Source organism: Agelaius phoeniceus, chromosome 12 (assembly GCF_051311805.1).
Source record: "Agelaius phoeniceus isolate bAgePho1 chromosome 12, bAgePho1.hap1, whole genome shotgun sequence".
NCBI classification, from domain to species: Eukaryota; Metazoa; Chordata; class Aves; order Passeriformes; family Icteridae; genus Agelaius; species Agelaius phoeniceus.
In genome coordinates this window covers 12,978,656-13,000,572 of record NC_135276.1, presented here as the reverse complement: position 1 = coordinate 13,000,572, position 21,917 = coordinate 12,978,656, and the positions used below count along the sequence as shown (strand labels likewise).

General features: G+C 37.7%; 1 protein-coding gene across 1 annotated transcript; it reads right to left on the bottom strand.

The window, feature by feature from the left end:
• Positions 1–5,307: 5,307 nt before the first annotated feature.
• On the bottom strand, positions 5,308–21,879 carry DUS2 (dihydrouridine synthase 2). The gene is made up of 15 exons (XM_054640686.2): positions 21,723–21,879; positions 20,773–20,818; positions 19,972–20,063; positions 19,081–19,124; positions 18,347–18,407; positions 17,196–17,243; positions 16,532–16,597; positions 14,860–14,930; positions 14,372–14,458; positions 14,098–14,266; positions 13,019–13,140; positions 10,245–10,388; positions 8,996–9,083; positions 8,305–8,378; positions 5,308–7,100 (listed from the first exon to the last, which is right to left on the bottom strand). The coding sequence occupies exons 1-15, from the start codon at positions 21,843–21,845 to the stop codon at positions 6,863–6,865; spliced, it is 1,473 nt and encodes a 490-aa protein (XP_054496661.2). The 5' UTR covers positions 21,846–21,879; the 3' UTR covers positions 5,308–6,862.
• Between the last annotated feature and the right edge of the window lie 38 nt (positions 21,880–21,917).

Below are 21,917 nucleotides of genomic sequence, written 5' to 3'. Positions count from 1 at the left end.
AGGGTTCTAAAGCACAGGGGAAGTGAGAGGAGTGAGCTGTGTGGGTGAAATGTTCTCTCTGACCAGGTGATCCCGTGAATTCGCAGCCTGGGCTGAGAGGAAAACAGTACACAATAGCAGCCAGGCAGTGATAGGTGAAGATGCAAGATGTTTTCTAACAGGATGAGGTTAGCTCTTCCTTTCATGAAAATATATCAACTTTTTCTGTAAAACCTCCTCTTCATCTAAATTGATTTTTTTTTTTATGAAGAGGCATGAGGAAAATAAAGTGTGGGTGGATCAAATCTGTTTGTCTTCAGTTTCTCTATGAAGTTAAATGGAAACTCTTCCCTCCATCCTGTGGAGAACACAGAAGCTGTGTTTGCTTCTGTAGCATAAGGCATCACTTTCAATAAACACTGTATTACACACTTTACCTCTAACAAAGAATGGAGAATCTTACTACAAAAGTGAGTTTAAATACTAAAAATAAACACAATAAAAACAGGTAAATGTTTAATCTATGGGTAAATGCTGTACCAGTATTACTGCACAGAAAGACAGCAGTGACTAATCTTATTTCTTTTCTCTCTCTGTCCCTTCAGCCAGCATCACTGCCATTATGGGATATGCACTCTCAGGTCATGCTGCACAGTCATGCATGTTACCCACACCAGTGAGCAAACCAACACTGATTTCACAGTCTACATTGCAACACTTGGCATGCTGATAAAAGTTAATGGGAGAGAAGGTAATTTATTAAATCCCTATTAATTCAGCATTCATAATGCAGTATTTCTATAGCCTACAGGCTATAAACTTTCTAAGAACTACAACTCTTTTCCATGTTCAGGCACTGCAAAACGTGAAAGCTGCTATTAGCTGTAATAAGAGAATGTCACAGGGCAGCATGACATAATTCCCATGCCACTGATGTGACAGGTAGGCATCATGGTCTAACTGTACAGTGATTTACTGCCTGAATCCTGCAGTCCTAATATTGCACCTCTCTGAAATCAGAGCATTCTGATGCCCTTGTGAACACTCCACCTTCCATTCCCTTCCACCTACAGATCTGAATACACAATGTTAAATTAACTGCTAAAAAAAACCCAAACCCTTACAAACACCCCTTTTGTATGCCATACAGGGGAAATAAATGCACACTTCTGCTCAAGTGAAACTGTCTCATATTGTATTTAACACCCTTCAGATCTCATGGGTTTTGTGGCTCGTGTAGGTGCCTCAACTCACACATGTTTACTTGTGTTCTGTCTGGTCTCCAGGATTTGGCTCTATTTCAGCAGTAAATAAAACAATGGCTTCAGCTTTTAAACTTTTTGTTGCCTGGGATTTAGTATGGATATGTAACTAGAATGGATACACAGATGGCCAGAAACTTTGCTTTCAATTTTATAGCAATTCAGAAAGCTAATGAAACAGTAAACTACCCCATAAATAACCAAAAAAACACCCCAAAAAACAAAAACCCCCTTTTACTGCCTGAAAAACTTATAGAGAGCAGCAGAGGTCCATTTCTTAAGTAAATAAGCACACACTGAACCAAACCAGGTAAGTCAGTGAGAAGCTTCCCAATGAAGTTCAATTACAGCCTCTTTTTTTTTTTTTTACTCACAATCTTTGACAATGCTTAAGATTAGAAAAGATTAATTGTAGATAAATATCTTTATAACGCTCACTTTTCTTTGACCACAATGAGGGAAACCACTTTATCAGCTTCTGTTTAAGAAGTTTAACATGAAGGCCCATGACCAGCTGCTGACAACCCATGCTAACACCTGTGCACAGGCAGTGGAAAGTGCACAGGCATACACAGCAGCCTAACACTGCTTAGAGAAGTTTGCAAATCAACAAGAAAAGTACTAGTAAAGGGAATGTGTTTATACTGTTTTAAACCAGCTAAAAAGCAGGTTGAAGATCTGTATTCAAATCCAGTTCTGCCAGCTCCATGCAACAGAATACTCATCAAAAAATGCATGTTCACAAATGTACATAGATTATATCCATTGGTTGCAATCACCAAGCAATAATTTTTCAAGGCAGCTGAACAGGAACACAATGACATATTGAAGCATTAACAAACATATGGAGTTTATCAAGGAAAATTAAGTTAAAATGAGTAAAGTATCAGATTTGTACGACAGTGCTCTTGCAGACAATTTTCTAAAAACAGAAAACAGAGACTCTCCCACCACACCAGGGCAAGGGAAAAGTATTTATTTGTTTTACTGATAGATGTTCAACAGCTGATTCACATTAGCTCCTGCAACACAGTTTCATTTGGGAGCGAAGTGAACACAAGTGAGGCATTTTAAGGCTCCTCTCACAAACCCCAACTGAGGCTGGAGGTCCTTGGAATATGGGTGACAGAACCAGACTCCCCCTGGAGCTCAGCAGTTTTTCTCCTTAACTGACCTAGAGAAGTGTTTTTTAACAATGCATGATGCACTCCCTCCTCACCAAAGGCTTGCTTTCCATGTTTAGCTTTTAATGTTTTTCATCAGCTTTGTCATCAGCACCTCTGACTCAAAGCCTCAAGCGTTGCCCTCCTGCACAGTGGCACAGATGGAACTTAAGCCTTACAGGCCATCTCATCACTCCTTGACTCAAAGTCCAAATATAAGCAGGTTCCTGTTTAAAAAGCCAATAGCTCTCATTATGTTGAGCTCCTAGGTTTGATTAAAGAATGGCAGTAAAATGCCTTTGTGAATGAAGACTTTTTCCAGCTAACACCTGTGTGGGACCTCTCTCAATCTTGCCAGCTGACGTGTTTGAAAAGCACGTTCTTCTGCGTGTCATAACGGGTAAGGGAAAACCAAACCAAAACAAAACCCCTCCCACCTCCCCCTCCTTCCCCAGCAACCCGAGGCATGCTTATTCTTTGAACTGGAGAGCAGCTGAGCTGACATGTGGCTCACTTGCCAGTTTCTGAAACTGCAGTGCTGGGCAACTCTAGGATTTTGATATTCAAACTCTGTATTTGTACCGCCAACATTTAACCTCACATTCCAGGGCGGGGCTGGGCTCAGAGCCTGGGACATTCCAAAAAGCATTCCAGCCTGCAAGGCCCTGGAGGTAGACCCTCACTGAGTGCATCCACACTAAAGGCTGGTAAAAATATCTCTGCATTCCCATTCACATTGCTAGTAAGCAGAATACAGGGAGGACAAGTTACACTTCTCCCCATACCCATGGACCAGACTTTGGCAGGTATCATTACAAATACTCTGCAGCATCACTATCAAGTAAAAAAAAAATACAAATGCTCTTTTGTTGGTTGATGGTACCCCTGGGACAAAAACCCCTCCAGTTGCTTCACAGAGTTCCATAGGATTAACAGTGAAACATTTTCACTAAGCAAATACTTAAAATAGAGCACAGCTTTCATCAGTATTGACCAAGTATTATATTCGCACTGCATTAAAATTAAAAAAAAAATATTCTGAAAAGTGAAGCTAAATATCCTGCAACCCAGCTGTGGTCTCAATTGCCACCCTATGCAAGAATGTTGAAGTGCAACGGCTGGATTGGTAAATACTGCAGAAGACAGTGTATTTTTGTGCCAACAATAAAAACACCTGCCACCTTCTGTTTCTGGAAGGTACAGCAGGGATGAGAAGCACGGCAGAAACTCACACAGTAACCAGTTGCTCTTTAAAAGCAATGTGAATGTAAGGATTTCTAGGAGGAAGGCATTAGTCACTGAAGTAATTACATTCCCACCAGTGCTGAGAAAGGAACACACATGATAAATAGAGTTGTCCTATCTGCAGAACTGGTCAGGACGAATTCAACGATCAAAGTCGTCACACATTAGTTGTAACAGAGTTACAAGGAATGAAAGTATGTAACAAAATGCCATTAAATCACAACATTCTGGCAAGCACACACACACACACACATATATATATATATATATATATATATTCAAGTGCAACATTTCTTTGGTTCTTCCTGAAACTGATCAAAGGTGTCAAATGTTACACTTTCTAGCCATTTGCCAGAATTACAGCCCTTCTATATTTAGCATTAAAAGCTCATTCCAACAGAGTGACTCCTCACTCTCATTTTCACAGGCTCTGTTTGGCCTATCCATAGATACAGCACAGACAACCCCATTAGTGTGTGCAACCACTGCAGAGAGCTATGAGAAGTAAGTGTAACATTGGCAACCACGTAATAATTTCAGGAAGGATTTGAAAACATGAGGTTATTAATAACAGAAACATCCCCCCCAAGGTTTAGCACCCATTTGATTTCATAAACACACTTTTCAGGCTAGAGTTAACACAGAATTTGTTTCACTCACAGCAAACTATGCAGCCAGCCTTATCCAAATCTCTCCATCAACCAAGCCATGTATTCTGTGATATAAGATGTGTACTGAAGCACCTCCAGGCTGGTATTCATGCAACCTGAGTTAAGGTATCTACCTTCAACTACAGTTACATGGGAATGTTTGACAGCATCCTGCAGAAATCTGCTCAGTGATCAAATGAACCCAAGATTTACACCTTCTCAGGAGCACTGGAACACCAAGCTCTCACCACAAACTCGTGCTCTGAATTGCATGGAGTCACTGGCTGAAGGAAGCAATATGAAAAGTCTGCACAGGCTGTACCTCACTAAGGAGGCAGGAAGAGGCACATTCACATCACATGACAAAATACCAGAAATAAAATCCCCAAGGTACAAATACTGTTATGAAGTCTTGGCTCCTAAATTCAATGATCCTTCTGTAAGAAGTTCAAGTCAGCAGAACAATTTCTCCTGAGTAATTTTTTGGGATTTTCTGGGTCAAAAAACGAAATAACATGCTTCTCATGGCTGACCTATCTATAAACTCATCCCAGTCCACTGGAACTCCCACTGATCCACAGAAATTGCTGCCATACAAGTCCACCCTGTACTTTCAGGCACCACCACCTGTATTACCCAAAGATTCAATTTTCATTTTAGACAGACAATGATTACGAGACTAAGCCAGATCCTTCTGTGTGGCAGGACAAGAGGCAATGGGCACAAATTGAAATACAGGATATTCCATGTAGAAGAAGGAAAAAACCCCCACTTTTGCTTACCTTAAGGGTGCTCAAACACTGGAACAAGTTGCCAAGAAAGGTTGTGGAGTCTCAACCCTTGAAGATGTGCAAAACCCAGTTAGAAACAGTCCTGAGAAACCTGCCCTAGTTCACCTTGCTTTGAGCAAGGAGTTTGGACCACACAGTCTCCAGAGGTCCTTTCCACACTCAAACATTCCATGATTCTATTACATTAGACCAGGCAAATCACACTGGTAGCAGGACCTAAAAATTACTTTTTCTTTATTATTGTGGCTTCAAATAGTTCTGACAAATGTAAGATATCCAGATAGAACTTATAATAGGAAAAGGGCTACTACTGAAATTTCTGATTAATACTGCAAATTTTTTTAGTGCTTCAGAGTAAAGTTGTAGCACTAAAATGATATCAAACATATTAAAGTGCATTTACTGTAATGTACAAATTGAACAAGAAAAACTTCCTCCTTCCTAGACTGTATAGATTTACTGTTGATTAATCTAAACAGCAAACATTTTAACTTCACAACCCTGAGTATTGTCTGATGAGATATTGTTTTTCCTTTTTAAAAGAATGGTTTAATGTGGCACTACCACTTGAGGAAAAGAATCAAATTTTTAAATAGAAAGATTCTTTATGAATTACAGCCAAATGAATTATATCTTGTACATTCTTTATACAAAGTACTTTAGAGATCATGGCATGATACATCGCCATCATTTTGTTTTCAGACCAGAGCTGATGACCTCAAGATCCCCCACACTGTTGAGGGAAACTAAGCCACTGTTTCAATAAACTGCTAATAACAGATCTCTCTGAATTCTTTTGTCATTCTTTTGAAGATTCAGAACTCTAATTTGAATCAGACAAGCTCAGATGAGTTGTCATGAATTAGACAAGGTCTGTATCCTCTCCTGGCACACAGCATTTACTTACAGTTTACTTTGACCAAGACCCCTGTATCTCCAACAGCTGATTGCTGAGACAAACAAGGTCACATTTCAAGAACATAGAAGGCCATATTTGGGTGGCCATTACTGCAAGTAATCTCCTTGTAGACATTTACGAGGATTTTCAAGTTCAAAAGACAAAAAGGACCTTCATTCAACAAAGTCAGTGCTACCAGGCTTGGCTCCAGTTCCTTACTGGAAAGACACAATTGTTAACACCTAAGACCAGAAAAGGACAATTCATTCTACTGCCTATTTCTGAAGGTAAAATGTAGTAGAAGTTATCACAGAAGAATGTTATTTTAATGCTTGTCTTACAATTAAGTCCTTCTTTCCACAAAAAAACTTTTTCTTGATACATGAGGGGTGTAAACAAAGCTTGCAAAACATGCATAAAACTCAATTGACACAAACATGTCTACTTTGCTACTAATTATTTTCCTACATTGATTTTTCTGATTAACTACACAGTTCCAATACACAGATTCCTCTGTTTGTGGATGATGTATCAATACATCTCTTACCCGCACACTGTAGACTTATTAAAAATAAAAAAACAAGTAATGAAACCAATGACAAAGTTGCTTTGAAAATACCTGATATTTTAAAAAAGTTTTATTACTGGGATTACCTTCTCCATGTTGTTTAAAATCAAGTTCCTAATTATCGTCTGAAAGGCACCATAGGGACAGTGAGTGGTGAACAGTAAACATCTCAGTGGCTTTTTTTACAACTGGGAAATTTATCTGTCTCTGAGAGAATCCAAATGAAATGTGAACAGCAAGATATACAAACAGGAGCTCATTTGTAGCTGCATAGGCATGAAACCTCTAATTTCCATTAATTCCATGCTATCGTGGCATCTTCGGCACATTGATGTCAGAAGTTTCTTCAATAAAATTGGCTTTTTTATGGGAAGGCTCAGCAAGGTCCTCTCCATGGTCTCTGCTAATCAAGGGCTCCTGGTCCCCCCTCTTGCGTTTGTTAATCAGGTGATTTTCTCCCTCACAGAGCTTTCCCTCTGGGACACCCAATGCTCTCAGACACACAATAGCTGCAGCCTGTTCTGCCAGTTTCTTGGACTTGTCCCTGAAGAGCAAGCACACAGAGCACACGTGAAAGTAGAAACTGAGGTCTCTACACTGCCAAGAGACAATTTCCTGTCTCTGATGCAACATCATGAAACAAACAGCATTTGTAGTCATCTCACAGCAGAAAAACAAACCAGGTCAGTTCCAGAAATTATTTCAATCTTGCTAGGTGTCAAGTGTTGATGCATCACTCCTGATGCAATATTCCTAGAAAATCTGTCTCTATCAGGGCTTGTCTCTTGAACACTCTCCATGTCACAGGTACACAGCCAATGTGTGTTTGCCCCACAGAAAGGAGGCTTTTACCAATCTGATCACTAAACAAAACTGAGTTATGAAGGATCACTTTTCTTGAAAGAGGCTCAGGGGTAAGTACATTCTCTGCCAGCTGTACAAGTTCATTGATGCTGACAAAAGCAGGAACTGTTCCGTAATAATAAAAATTCTGTCATTTCTGAGAAAGACTGCCCATCACACATTTGTGGAAGTCAGTATTTGAAAACGTTTTCTTCTCAAAATTTCGTATCAGCTAAGCATAACTTCCTAAAGTCTCTGAACAGGAAGGCTGCAAAGCAGTTGTGTGTGCTTGTCCTGTTTAAAATGTTCAATGCTGAGCTCCAGCTTTGCAGTTAAATCAAGATCCCCTTAAGTGCAAATGCCTCAAATCAACTCTGGTATTAATAGATGATTATATAAAATACCATCAATAAACTTTAGAGCAGGCCTGGATGGAGCTGCTAATTAACTGTGATCTCCAAGAACTCAGTGCACCGTCCTCTGCTTCACTGAATACACACTTAGTCCTGACTTCTTATTGGAATGGATCTGCTGCAGTGGCTGAAGACATAACCTGCTCCAACATTCCCCTCTGCCTCCCTTGGCTTCTTTCTGCACTCATCACATACAGAATGGAACTGGGTCACCTATTTGCTCCCCTTCCAATACAGCTTGTGGACTAACACAAAGTGAATTAAAATCTGTTAACTTTACTTGATTACGCCAGTGCTTACTTCCTCTTGTCACATTAAATTCTCAGAAGTTCTTTATCCTTTTTCCCTCCTAGAAGTAGCTTTAGGAGGTAGCTTTTAGTGGACCTTTATCAAAGCCAACTGGAATAAACTGAAATATCCTTTTAATACAAGATTTTAAGCAACATTTCAGAAACAAAAATCCAGCTGAAAAACCCATTAAGGATGGCTTACCACAGAGTTGATCGGTATTTTCGCTCAGCTACTGTCACTACTGAACAGAATAACCTATCCAATGGTCTTTGAACCTGTAGAAAAAAAGAAGTAAAAGGAAAGGGGTTGTCAAAAACCAGTCATGTAATTTACAGGAGAAACAACATCATCAACATTCCTTCATATTTATAAAGACAAGGATAACAAGTAACATAACTTTAAAATTACTCTAATTCACACCACAAATTTCACCATACATATACAACATTAAAAAATTAAGAAATTGTCCAAGTTATAGATATTTTTGCTTTACAAAAATAAAAAGTAATCAAATAATGTTCCCATGTAACCAAACAGGTGCCCCTGTCACATACAGCTCCTATCTGTAACAGTGTGCAACAACAGAGAAAACATTCCAAGACTTAATTCTTTACTTCACAGAAGTAGTAGAAGAAAGTCAGTCATGGGCTCCTATATAATGACCAGAAAGTTACAGTAACTTCTTTCAAAAATCAATCAAAAGCAGACTGAAGGCCTGACTTTGGATTTTTTATTTTCTAATAAAATAAGCCATTACCATTTCTGCAGCTGCTTTCTGAAAGAGCTACACCAGAAAGCTGAAGCAGAATTTCTCACTGCCTTGAGTCCTAAAATACTTAATGTCATATACAAGGCAGAGGGAGAGGTTTGAAAGAGTGTTTCATTGACTCACAGTTTCATAAACAGGCTGAGGATGCTTTTCTTTCCTACACCATTCCAGAAGATACATTTTTGGAGTGATCTGTGGTGGATATTCTCGCCTAGACAGAAAAATTTGTTGTCAACAACTGTGCACAAAGTTCTATTTTAAAAAGACAGTGATGCTTTCTGTATTACTTCTACCAGTAATTTGAAGTGTAATTTTACAGCTCAAATTATGAAGAAGATGCTGCTTCTTCTTCTTCTTCATTAGATAACTCAAGTAATAGGTGTGACAAAACATCTAAAATAAAATCCAAAGTTTTCCTGAACATTTACATCCTGTAGTGATATAGCTAGAAAAGACACACTTAGCAGAAAGGAGATTCTAACAAAATATGTGATAGAGATGAAAGATACAGTTTGCTATTGCTTATTATAATCACCAAGTAAACACTAGTAGAAAAAAGGAGAAGTTGCTTCTGTTACGAAGCAGTAATCAAATGAAAAAAGCATAGAAAACATAGGAATTTATTCTGTTATTGACAAAGAATTACAGACCCTCACACATGGCAGAAAAAAACATGTAAAAAAATCTGTATTCAGTTCTCAAGGAGTCAGGTAATATATCCTCTAAATATTAAAGCATTATGACTGCATTTGTGGAGGATTTTACATATCACACTCTTCTTGAGCTGTTTGAGAGGCCTATTAGCAAAACCAGCAAACACGAGTTTAACATGGAAAGTAACAGCAATTCTACAGGCTTCAGAGATTATAGTTAAAAATTATATAAAATAGAATTCAACTCCATGAATTAATTTTTCAAGAAATAACTTATGAGTGGAACACATTTAGAAGACTTCAGATGGGCGTGTTCTCTGCTTAGAAGAGTATTAAGAATTTTTTTCAGTATTTTTTATAGAAAAATTATGTTTTAGGCAAGTTTCACTAAAAATAACTGAACTCTATATTTGTAACACACTTTTCTACATGGAGATGTTATTTTTTAAATTTTCTTTTAGAGCACTCAGCACTTTCAACAAGTTAAGTGAGAGAATTAAGCAGTCTCAGGAAGCCTGGAACTAAAGAACATCTACAACACCCCAATGGCACAAGAAAAGTGGTGATTATGAATGATGTTCACTTACTGCTTCATAGGAATTCACCCAGTAAGTGCTGTTTTGCAAATCATCATTTTCAAAAAACTCTTAAGACACTGTCAGCCCCACAGTTATTATTCAGAGATGCGAGAGAGTGAAAAACTTGATTTGCATACTTACTTGTCAAATCTAACAGCCATTTTTATTACATCTGGATCCTCTGTTTGGTCATCTTCATCTTGCACCTTGGTTTCTACAGAGGTTTTCTTTGCTTCAAAAATAGCTGTGGTTTCTTCATAGAAGTCACCCATTTCAAAGGCTTCACTATTCAAACAGAATTCCTTTATATTAGAGATCAGTTTATACATTTTTGAATCACATTATGACAGAGAAAGAAAATGTAGAAATCAATTGTGTTTACAGTATATGTTAAAGAGGACAGAGAAAGAAGTGGAAGTGTGGCTGTACTCTGCACAGTGACATTACATTGAGCTACAAGTAGGAAAAGGATGTTCTCATTTCCAGCACTACATATGCAATTTGTAGCCTGGAAGTGCAGGCAGAATCAGTCAGAAATACAGGTCCTGCAATGTTCAAGTTATGAGTTCATTTAATAACTTGCAGTTGGATGAATCAGCAAACAAACATCTCAGTGTGACTCCTGGTGCATCAGCTCCACAAGGGCAATACAAGGAAAAAGTAAGAAAAAGAATCTTCTTCTAATTACAGTGATTAAAAATACTATAAGCAATAAACACTATAGCATCCAAACCCCTCAAAATCTCAGATTTTCTGACTTCAGAGTATTATTCACAAGCCCAAATAAAGAGAAGCAGCAACCAGGATTTTAGTCAAAGGCAAAAGCCTCAAACCCTTTTAAATTTCAAACTCATGGCAGGCTGGATCTACTTTGAAAAACTGAGACTAATGATTTTCTGCAGATGATAATGGCAAGAAAACCTGCAGCATAAAAGAAACTTTTACTTTTGGTTATGAAGATGCTGGTTGATACAGGACTGCTCAATGACAAAATGGATTCTGCCCACAAAGCCATCTCCAATGCTCCAAGCAAAAAAGCAATGAAGCTGAAAAATAATAACTTATGTGCTTCTAAGGGAAGGCAATTTATTACATACTGCTATGCAAATGTTTTGTGGGAAGAGCAGCAGGCTGTTCTCTTGCATTCAGCACTGAGGTTAAAGCTCAAATGGCTGTAACCCATCCTCACCACCAGGAGACAGCAGAATTATGCACTATGATTGTCTGAAGATAAACTGGTGCATTTTAAAAACTGAATGTTCCTCAGTTATCTGGACATGAAACAGGTTGTTCAGAACAGGGGTTAAAAGACCAAGTTTGCTGGCAGAAAATAGTTTCATAAATTTCCAAATGGCTCTCTCTGTCCCCCTCTCCTGCACACACATTGCTTTAGCCCATTTTGAAGTTGGTATTGCATCACATGTACAAAACCAGAGAGTTTGATTTTGGAAGCCCCTAAAGAATTGTTAGGCATAGCACATAAACCCCATAACTTTACACTAGATCTCTATCCAGTGTTTATGTGTATGAACTGTGACACCTCTAATTACCTGTGTAAAACTGTTACTTACAGTATTTATTTTACATGCTCTGCATTGCTATTCATGCAGCAGAAAACACCACCACCCTCTGGGCTAAGACTTTACTGAAGTTGCAAAAGATTTGAGTTCTAATCTATACTTTATTTTTTTTCCTAAACTCAAAATCTATAATCAAAATAGACAGTCTGTTAGCATACTAAAACAAGTTAAATCCTTTAAGTTGCCCAAATGAAAAGTAACTTGCAAAGTTTAAATGTTGTTCATGGATTCCACTGCTCCATGAAGAATAATGAAGTCTAGCTCCCTTTATATATGCAATACAAATTCCCTTCATTGTACTGTAACGTAATAATCATGGACAGAATTATTTCTAGAAAGCCAAAATTGGTAAAAAGCGATAAAATGGCAAAAGGATTGCAGGCATTTCCATTCATTTTGAACGATAACAGAATGCTGAGTAGGGTTTGCTAGAAACCAATACATTCTTTTTCAAAATATTTCAAGCTTTCAACATTGCTATTCATTTTCATACACATTAGATATCAAACAGTTTCAGACTGTTCATTTTATAAAAAACAAGGAGACTCCTCCCCTCCCTTCTATCAGGAAGATAATTATAACACACAACATGAATATGACACATGCAAGCTCAGAGCTTTTTGTTCCATTTGAAATGTGTCCAAACCTGAATTCTCCTAAATCAGTGCTAATTCTTTATTCATCTGCCTATTTTATGGTTTCTCCCAAAATTTTTGTTCTTTCATTTCTGTCTCTCCCACTGAGAAATTTCATCCAGTCTGTTTCAGATATGCAGGATGATAAGATTCTTTAAAGCTACTATATGTCCTCAAAAAGATTGCCATCATTCCTTAAGGTGCTCCAGGAATAAAAAGCAGCACAAAAAATTACAATTAAGTACCAGACAACCCTGATGCATGTTTCTGTGTTTCTAAGTGTTCATTTTAAAACAAATACGTTACAAATATTCCAGTAACATTACAAACCTCACATGCAAGTGGGAAAGCTAAATCAAATCCTTGGAAGAAGACAAGTTCCACAAAATGTCAGACAAGCTGAAATTTTTCTTAATCACTTCATGCAAATACTGGATAAATGCTTGTCACTCAGTGAAGCACCACTCAAATGAGTGTGCTGAATATTGAGAGTTTTAGGGTTAAAGATTTAACATCTGAGCATGGAGGAAACCTGAAAAAGTTTACTCTGGTATTTCACATCTCCCATCTGGATTTTTGGGGGTTATTTTGGGGGTTTTTGTAACTTCTCCTGACAGTGTGACATGCCAGGCAGTGCTAGACAGAGAAGTGGTGTGCAAGTTTGACAGAGTACAACTCTTTTTCTGAAGTCCATGCTTACCAGATCTCCTGTGTGGACTGTGCAGCGTGCAGCTTCTTACCCTGAGTAGTTTCCAACTGTTCTCTCAACATCTGACACAAGCAGTATTTAGTGTTGGTGTAGTGATTGTCATATCTCACTGCCTGATGGAAAGAGACAAAGAATTCAAAACCACACCAAACAAATTTATCCTATATACTGCACATGGTGTCTTGATGACTTCCCCAATCATTTTTGAAAGGCAAGCCACAGTGCAGTTTCCTCAGTAACATATTCAACACTACCCATGAATGTGACTATAATCTGATTATTTTGGCACGACTTCACCACCTAAAGTTCAACTGACTCATACACTTCTGAAGAAAGAGTTGACCTGTTTACATCATTGACTAGCAATGCACTGATATTTTAGTAACTCATTAATAGCAAGCTCAAATTAAAAAAAGGAATTTGAATTGATGACACGATCAAACTTCAGATTTCTGACTAATTTCCTATGACATTAAAATTTTTTCTTTTGAATAATGGATAAAACTTTATACATTAGGTGACTTGGCAAATGGAACTATAGTACTACAATACAGTAATTTGCCAATAAAGTAAAATTACTTTATTGGCAAATGATCCCCTTTGCTTTCCTACTGTGAATATTTCTTGACCATATTTGTGAAAAGTAATTGATTTCTAAAAGTGAATCTAGGAACAACTGATTCTTTAATACTCTTCCACCTTTCTGTTCAATGTTGTAAATTCAATATTGTATACTGTATACAATAATCTGCTCAGTTTGTACAACTGTGACTTCAAAAGGGTTGGACTACGTATTTTTAGATTTCTTTACATTTTTAGATAGCCTGGTAAGCCTCATAAATGTTCCCAGGAAACAAGGGCTAAAAAGGATGTTTTCTGCATACAGATTTCTAAACAAAATCAAACAGAGGAAGCAGGGATTGATTTGCAAGGATCATGTAACATGCACTATGTTAAAATATCCCCAGAACGAAATCTTTGAAATTAAGAGGAGTTAAGATACTGCAGTAAAATTTGGATTAACAATTCTAAACAATGATCTTACAAATAAGATCTTCATAAAAACATACATATTTGATGTAATCTTGCATGACATCCTTCAAGGGGCAAAATCCCTCTTTTCTGAAGACAGAGGGGTTCCACATGGCAGCACGAGCAATCATGACTGATGAGGCAGCTGTTGCTTTCTGGAAGGTCTCAATGTCTGCATATTCCTTAATGAAGTCATGAGATCCTCCACTAAAAATTAACAACACTAATATAATTAACCATGCCTCTTTTGCCTGCCCTTGGAAATCTTAAGTGCAGGCATCTGACCAGCATGAGTTAATTAGTCCAGCTTACTTTGCTATTACTGGAATGGAGACAGCTTCAGATATGGCCTTGATCACATCACAGTGGACAGGGTGCTGAGGCCTCTCCTCCTTCTTCCTTTCCAACAAAAAAAAAAACAAAAACAACACAAGACCAAAGATTTCCTGTGGAATTTATAAGATCTCTAAACCACAGCAGACATGACACAAGGATTATTAGGATACATTTGTTTCAGCTTATTTATTTTATATATTTGATATTTTAGATACAAAGTATGCAAGATAATCTTAATTTTATTTGGTCTTTGAGAAAAAATATTTAGGAAAAGAGCAGAAAGCAGTTTAATTCCCTAATTACTGACTTGATTTCCTAGAACACCAATTCAGTTAACAGTTGAAATCAGAACCACATATTAGATTTAGTGTATAGAGGATACTCATATCAGTCATATCATACTGTGGTACAGTCATCAACAAACTAAAAAAAATCTAAGTCTTTCTTGCCTAAAATCAATTTACCTTCCATGGACTGCAATAGCAGCAATGCCAGTTTTCTCTATCCTCTTCACCAGATTCACAGTATCCTCCACCTGAGGGATAAGACAGTCTGACATGATTTTAATTCAATGCAAAAGGAATCATTGAGTGACCACTGTACAAACAAATGCTGGAAGTCTTCTTTTCTCAAGAGGGATGTGATTCCTGCCTTTCATCAATAACATAACATGTACAACCATTTAATATATACTTCAATTAAAGAACTACTTTTTCTGCTATGGCAGAAAAAAAGAATCCATTTTCAATGCTTCCTTGAACCTACAGATTACAAACTTTCTCAAACCAGGTAACATAATACTCTGTAGCAGGAGAATATTTTCCAAAGGTTTTCAGACTGTCAATTGAAAATGACTGGAACATTTGATTAGCAAGTCCTCTCTAATGACTACTCTGTAAATTGTAATTAAAATGCTTTTCAGAAAGAGGATGCCTTCTGAAATCAACCTAACATGCAATCACACAACTATAAATATTTCTCTCAGATGTGCCTTAAAAATTTTAACCAGCATCTAAAAAATTCTAAGGATATTCTTACATGCCCAGTATATCTTCAAAGAGGTAAATGCTCTTAAAAAGCAGAAATAAAATTGACACACTGCTGCACTAGCCCATCTTATGCATCTTTAGGGAAAGGGAGAATAAAAAAAAGGCAAAAATTTTCTTTTCAAAAGCTGAAGGAATATCTGTGGCTCATCCCAAACATATCAGATTCAGTCTGGAAACTGCAACATGTCCCAGCTGGCAGGGATGCAGAGACAGAAGCTCACCTGCTGTTCTGATGGATGACATTATCCAAAATTAGCTTGAAACAAAAAGGAGAAGGCTCTAGGATAAAGGTGCCAGTTCTCTAATTTAATACTTCAGAACCAAAATGATCTGAGACTGGGTTACTGATTCTTTTCACACAAGCTTCATTTGTTTATCCCAAAACATAAATGACATCTGAACAAACCTGGCTCAGGTACAGTTCATCCATCTACTGAAATATCTGTTTAGGTCATATGCAATCATAGTATCTAGGAAGTAATTAAATACCCAATTGCTAAATAATCAGTCTTTAAAAGAGAAGGTACATAAGGTTTAAAAACATGTAGAGAATTCATCTTAAAAAAAGAAAAAAAAAAGCACTAAGGAAGCTACATCAGCTATAAAAAAAGTCTGGAAAAAGATCCTGAAAAAGACAGACCCCATAACTTCACTGGCTGTTCTAACTGCAAGAACAAGAAAACAGTATGGAAGAAAAATTAGTCTGAAAGAACAGAAAACAATTACCTATTGGCTACCCCATGTGAAAAATAGGAACTAACAGCATCTAGTGGCTGCTTGAGGGTGCTGTCCTACACCCTTTTGTACCTCTATGACATAAAAAATTACTCAGTTGAGAAATTTAGAGGCTAAAAGCCTCTGTGCCCTTGCCTATCATAGAAACTGAGAAGGCCCCAGTCAGAGTCTCTGTGCCCCTGCAGGTCAGATTTAGGCTGGGACAGCATCCCAAACAGAAATTGTAAGTTCCAAGTGCTATTTCACAGCAACAGGCATACAGTGAAACATACTAGAACACAATATATTCTAACTGATAGCAAATCAGAGCAGTAACAGCTGAACAGTGCAGCACAACAATTCATGCTCTTACTGAGGGCAAAATGCGGATTTTGCAGGTTACTGGTTTACAAATTCCTTTAACAAGGGTGGTCAATATCTGAAAAAAAAAGAGAAGACAAAAATCTGATCACAACAGTGGCATTACTAAAACTCTCCTCCTTTCTCTCTTGAAAAGAAATTAGAATAATGTAACATTGTTTACTATTCCTCTATAAAGAATCTTACATGCTAGACAGACATATAGAATCTGTAACTGAATATACAATTTTATCTAGTAGATACACAAGACTACTTATAGTCCAAGACATTTTTACTGCCACTTCTTTGTTGATTTGAACTGGATTTTTAGAGAGCAATTAACTGCTGCTGGAGTTTCAACAATGCTTTTAATATGGCATGACCAGTGAACTCTGATTTCAAAAAACATGCATAGACACATAAAACTCACAAATACTCCACTACACTGAAAGTTTTTAAACTGAAAAAAAACCCCCAAAGTAGCAGTTTTATAGTCCAGATAATGGCAAGAACTAAGTCAGGAATATTTATCTATAACCTTAACTCCAGTGTACTAAACTGAGTATTCCACTCAAGCAATCCCAAGTTTGTTGTCTGTGCAACTCATTCCTGCTGCCAGTAGAGCACAGTGCACAATTCCTCCCAAGGCAGCTCCAACCCCACCAGGTGATACTTACAGACTCTATTTTGTCAGGATCAGACAGCAGTGCTGCTCCCATACCTCCCTGGGAGAACAGAGAGAAACTGTTACCCACTAGGCAAACACATTTTTCAACTCAATTGTTTTGCCTAATAGCAGACAACAACAAAAGCACAATATCATATTAAGGAAAAAATGGCAAAATTTAAAATACAGAAGCATTACTGAACACCTTGGTGCTACATTTCTTAGACCTGTATCAGAATAATTGAGCAGTAATTTAGGGATCACCTTGCTCTCATCACTTTAGGGAGCAGACAGGATTTCAGAAAGCTATTTTTAGCAAACATAATCATCCATTTTCCCATTTTTCATCCATAACATAATTAAGAACAAGTTAATATTTTAGTTGTTCTTCCCACACTGTTTCATCTGCATACATAGATGCAGAGGCCAACAACTGTTTTGTACAAATTTTTTTGATCCAGAACTATTGTTGGAGAATAACCACACACCAGCAGTTGTACTCCTGATCTTTCACCCTAGTACAAGATGGATATTTTGGTGTTTTGTGCTTAATTACAACTCTCTGGAGCATTTGACAAGAAAATGGAGTGTCATGGTTCAATTCATTGATCCTTTATCTCTGCACCAAGTGGCTTAACAGTCCTAACAACCAGTCTGACTGCTCTGCTCTAGTCACAGATACAGGACTAATTTAGAACAGCATGTGCTTTATTACAAAACAAACAAACAAACCAGGTTTTAAGTGATCCATTGTACTCCCATTTAAAACTGACAAAGAATTGAATTCAGCATTACTAAGTTGTGACTGTATTTTGCCAGTGATTTGCTCAGATGAGAAACTGTGATTTCAGTTTTTATTAAGGCTAGGCAGAACTTATTTCACTCATCCAACAAATTAATGACTTCAGAAAAATATTAAAAAATCCTAAACACTTCATTTTATCTAGCCTTTAAGAATTTAATTTTCTAACATCCTATGTTATTTTACTGTATTAGGGCCGTGACACCTTCTAGAGTATTCTGTTTACTACAAACAATTACATTTCATTTTTCTCTGCATCAAAATTTTACTGCTTGAATTTGAAAACCAGACCATGTATTCCACACTCCATACCTCCAAGACAGAAAAGGCTCATTTAAGGGTAATCAAAATCCACTTGCCTTAGTAGAATATTCTTTTGGGCATCCCATGTTGATATCAATACCAGCCACATCACTCTCTCTGAAAGAGAAGGAAAAATCAAAATATTTTTTAGCATATTAGAACAAGAATCAGATATCTTGCCAGGTAATTTGTTCCACCATCATAAAGGCTTAAATGAGAACTTAAGATAAACTTGAACTTCTGAATTTTTAGCTTCTCACTTATTTAAGTTAAATATATAAATCTTAATGATGGTCTGAAGATCAGACTGTTCACAGGTTTCAATAATCAGTGCTGTGCAGAAGCTGCAGATACTCATCTTAAATACTTTCTATGTACTTAATACTATATGAAGTATATCCACCACTAAATTCATCACTACAGTAAGTCCTATTGAAACTTCCATCTATTTAAATGGAGACTTAAAACCGCCTTTTTAAGAGCCACTTGTGGTTTCTGCACAATACATTCCTGGAGGCTTTAAACCACAAACAGTAAGGGACTTTTTCAGGTATATTGGTCTTGCAGCTGCGCAATACCCAGGGAAATTCATACTGGGGAGATCAAGGACACACTTGCACTAGCAAGAAGTCATCCCAGCAGAGAATTTAAGCAGCTGAACTTTTCCTGGTTCTATCAAGAGCTACCTTGATGCTCTCAATTGCAAAAATCTGTCTTCTACAATAATTCCTCTGTACAAAAAATCCCAGGCAAACCCAAGGTGGGAAGGGGCTGAGAGAAGATGACTTACACAAGTTTAGCTACTGCCAGGGCTCTTTCAGCATCTGCTGAACCCTGTTGGTAAAAGAAGAGGATTTATAATTACAAAATATCATCAAATCAATTAAAAACCAAGGTGCTTACTTGCACATGTGTACAACTATATTTGTTCTGAACATTTAGTACAGACAGAAACCCACTCAGAGGCACACTGGATACTTCAAACATTTACCTACAGCACATAGTGGAGTCAGCCACTGGATGATAAAAGGTGATACAAAAAAGGATCCAAAGAGGTCTGTCTGCCCTCTTCACCTACAGCAATATCAAATGTTCTAAGCCCCTCAGCAACAGATATCTATTTTAATGTGCATAAAAAGTTCCACTAATAACAATTCTACAGACTCTACAAGCAACTTATTTGAGGGCTACATTACCACTGAAAAAGGTCTTTTCAGTGTCTAATGCAGTCCACTCATGCTTCCCCCTCCCTCCAAGCCCATCATCTCTTGTCCTCCACAGAGTGGTCTCTAAGAGCAAATTACTGTCATTTTCTCTTCAGCAGAGAGAATCTTTAACCTATTTGTGCAAAGCCAATGCAATCATTAATCCTCTCTTATCTATACTAAACAATGTTGCCTCTTTCAGTCTTTCCAGTGAGACTGTTCACAGGACAGTGCAAAACTTCAGTGTGTGATCAGACATCAGCACAATTTATATCCACATCCATAAGTTCAGAAATACCTAAGATACCTCTGACAAAACCAAGCTGCTGGAGAGCACAGAGGTTATCTCAATCACCTCTTAGGAGAATTATAATGCAGAATCTTCTTTTGTAGTAACAGCTCAGAAATTCTGCAACACCTTTGGTGTGAAACCACCTCACTTAACTATGTTCTTAGAAGAGCATCTGGTTTCTTACCATTTGGAAGACAACACGTTCTCTCTCCCTTTCACAAGTTCTGAAAACAACTCTGTCATTAGGTGCAACAAAGTCCACTGTTTCAAGTACTTCTGTATGAAATGAGAAACAGATAAAAAACAGGCAAAAATTCTGTACAAATGCAAAAACTAAAAAAAGTCACATGACTACATCATTTGTATATAAATTAAATGCCATCAAAGTAATTTGATGTTCTTTGAGAAGTATCAAAGCCCAATGATGACTCAGCCAGAATGAACAGCATTATTTTTGGGAAGGGGCAGGAGGAGAGAGGAGATTTGTAGTAAATTTCTGTTTCCCAGCAGGGACACTGCAAACAACTGTTTCTATGCCACTCAGACAGGGCCAGGTCTCAAAGATATCTTTTTAAGAAGTTGAAGTGACAATCATATTATTCCAAGTCCAGCCCATGGACTTCAAGTTAATAAATGAATGATAAACAGTGATGTTTGTGTGTGTTGCTTTCTTGTTGCAGTAGACTAAAAGGGGTGTATGTTATCATGTCACAAACAGCTAACATTTAAAAAGACACATAAAAACTGATGGAAACTGTCTCTACTGCAGTCCAAACAAACTGGAAGTTTAAAACTAGAGCAGCAGACAGGTCTAAGGTAGCACTTCAAAAGCTTACTGTAAATCCCTAGACACAATTCAGTGAGATTATATGTACTGATAAATCACTATAATCACTAGAAAAATGCTTCAGAGAAATAATTACCCTTTCTCTTAACTAGTAAAGAGACTTCTTACAGGTATTATCAAAAGAAATGCCATACTTACCATTTATAACCCTCTTACACTGCAGCATCTTTATGTCAATCAGCTCCTGAGTAGAAAGGATAAGAAAAATCTCAGTGAGTTGCATTGTTTCAGCCAGTCAGCTCTAAACAATTGCCCATTTTATTAAGTAATTATCTAGAGAGATCAACTTCTCTGAGCAACCTGTCCCAGTACCTCAGCACCCTCTGGTTAAAGAACTTCTTACCAATATCTAATCCAAAGCTCTCCTCTCTTTAGTTTAAAACTGTTCCCCCTGGTCCTATCACTATCTATCCTTGTAAAACGTTCCTCTCCCTCTTTTTTAAAAGCTCCCCTTTAAGTACTGGAACGGTTCAACTAGGTCTCCTCAGAGCCTTCTCTTCTCCAGAGAGAACAATCCCAGCTCTCTCAGGCTGTGTTTGTAGGGGAGGTGCTCCAGCACTCTGATCAGCACTGTGGCCTCTCTGGATCCACTCTAACAGGTCCACATAGTTCTTGTGCTGAAGACCCCACACCTCAATTTCAGGCAGCTTAAAAAAAAAGTGTTTAAGAAGCAAGGAGAACAATGCTTAGAGTGAAATACATGGAGGCACAGCGAAACTAACCAGATGAGACATGAAGTCAGTCTTCAAAGTTCCTTCAAAGTTCTGACTCTACTGAAACAAAATACAAAAAAAAAAAAAAAACCAACACCCTAACCCCCCCAAATGCAAATAAAAGTACAACTTGAGGAAATTGTTATGATGTTTTGTCTAAATTACTTGAAGTTACTGAGCAGCCTCAAAATATGGATGTGCCATAACTTGAGAATGGCTCAGAGAAATGCCTCAAGACATCGAGATTCTTCTTTCCTCGTTTTTAATGGAAAACTACATGTAAAAAGAACAAGTGAAATGAAAAAATTCCATTTTGTACTTTTCTTAATAACAATGTTGTCAGATAAAACCGCCTCATCTGCTCCTTCTCCATACCTCGCAGTACACGATATCGGCACCATAGTCCAGAGCAAGCAGCCGCATTGGCAGCGTCCCCACTCGCACCATCGGAGCCAGGATCTTCTTTCCGCTGAAGCACAGCGGTGTGTTCACCGTCATTCCCGTTGCTGTACCACCTGAAAGAGAGAGCCCGGGGCACTGCCACGGAGTGTCATTTCCCACCCGCAAACA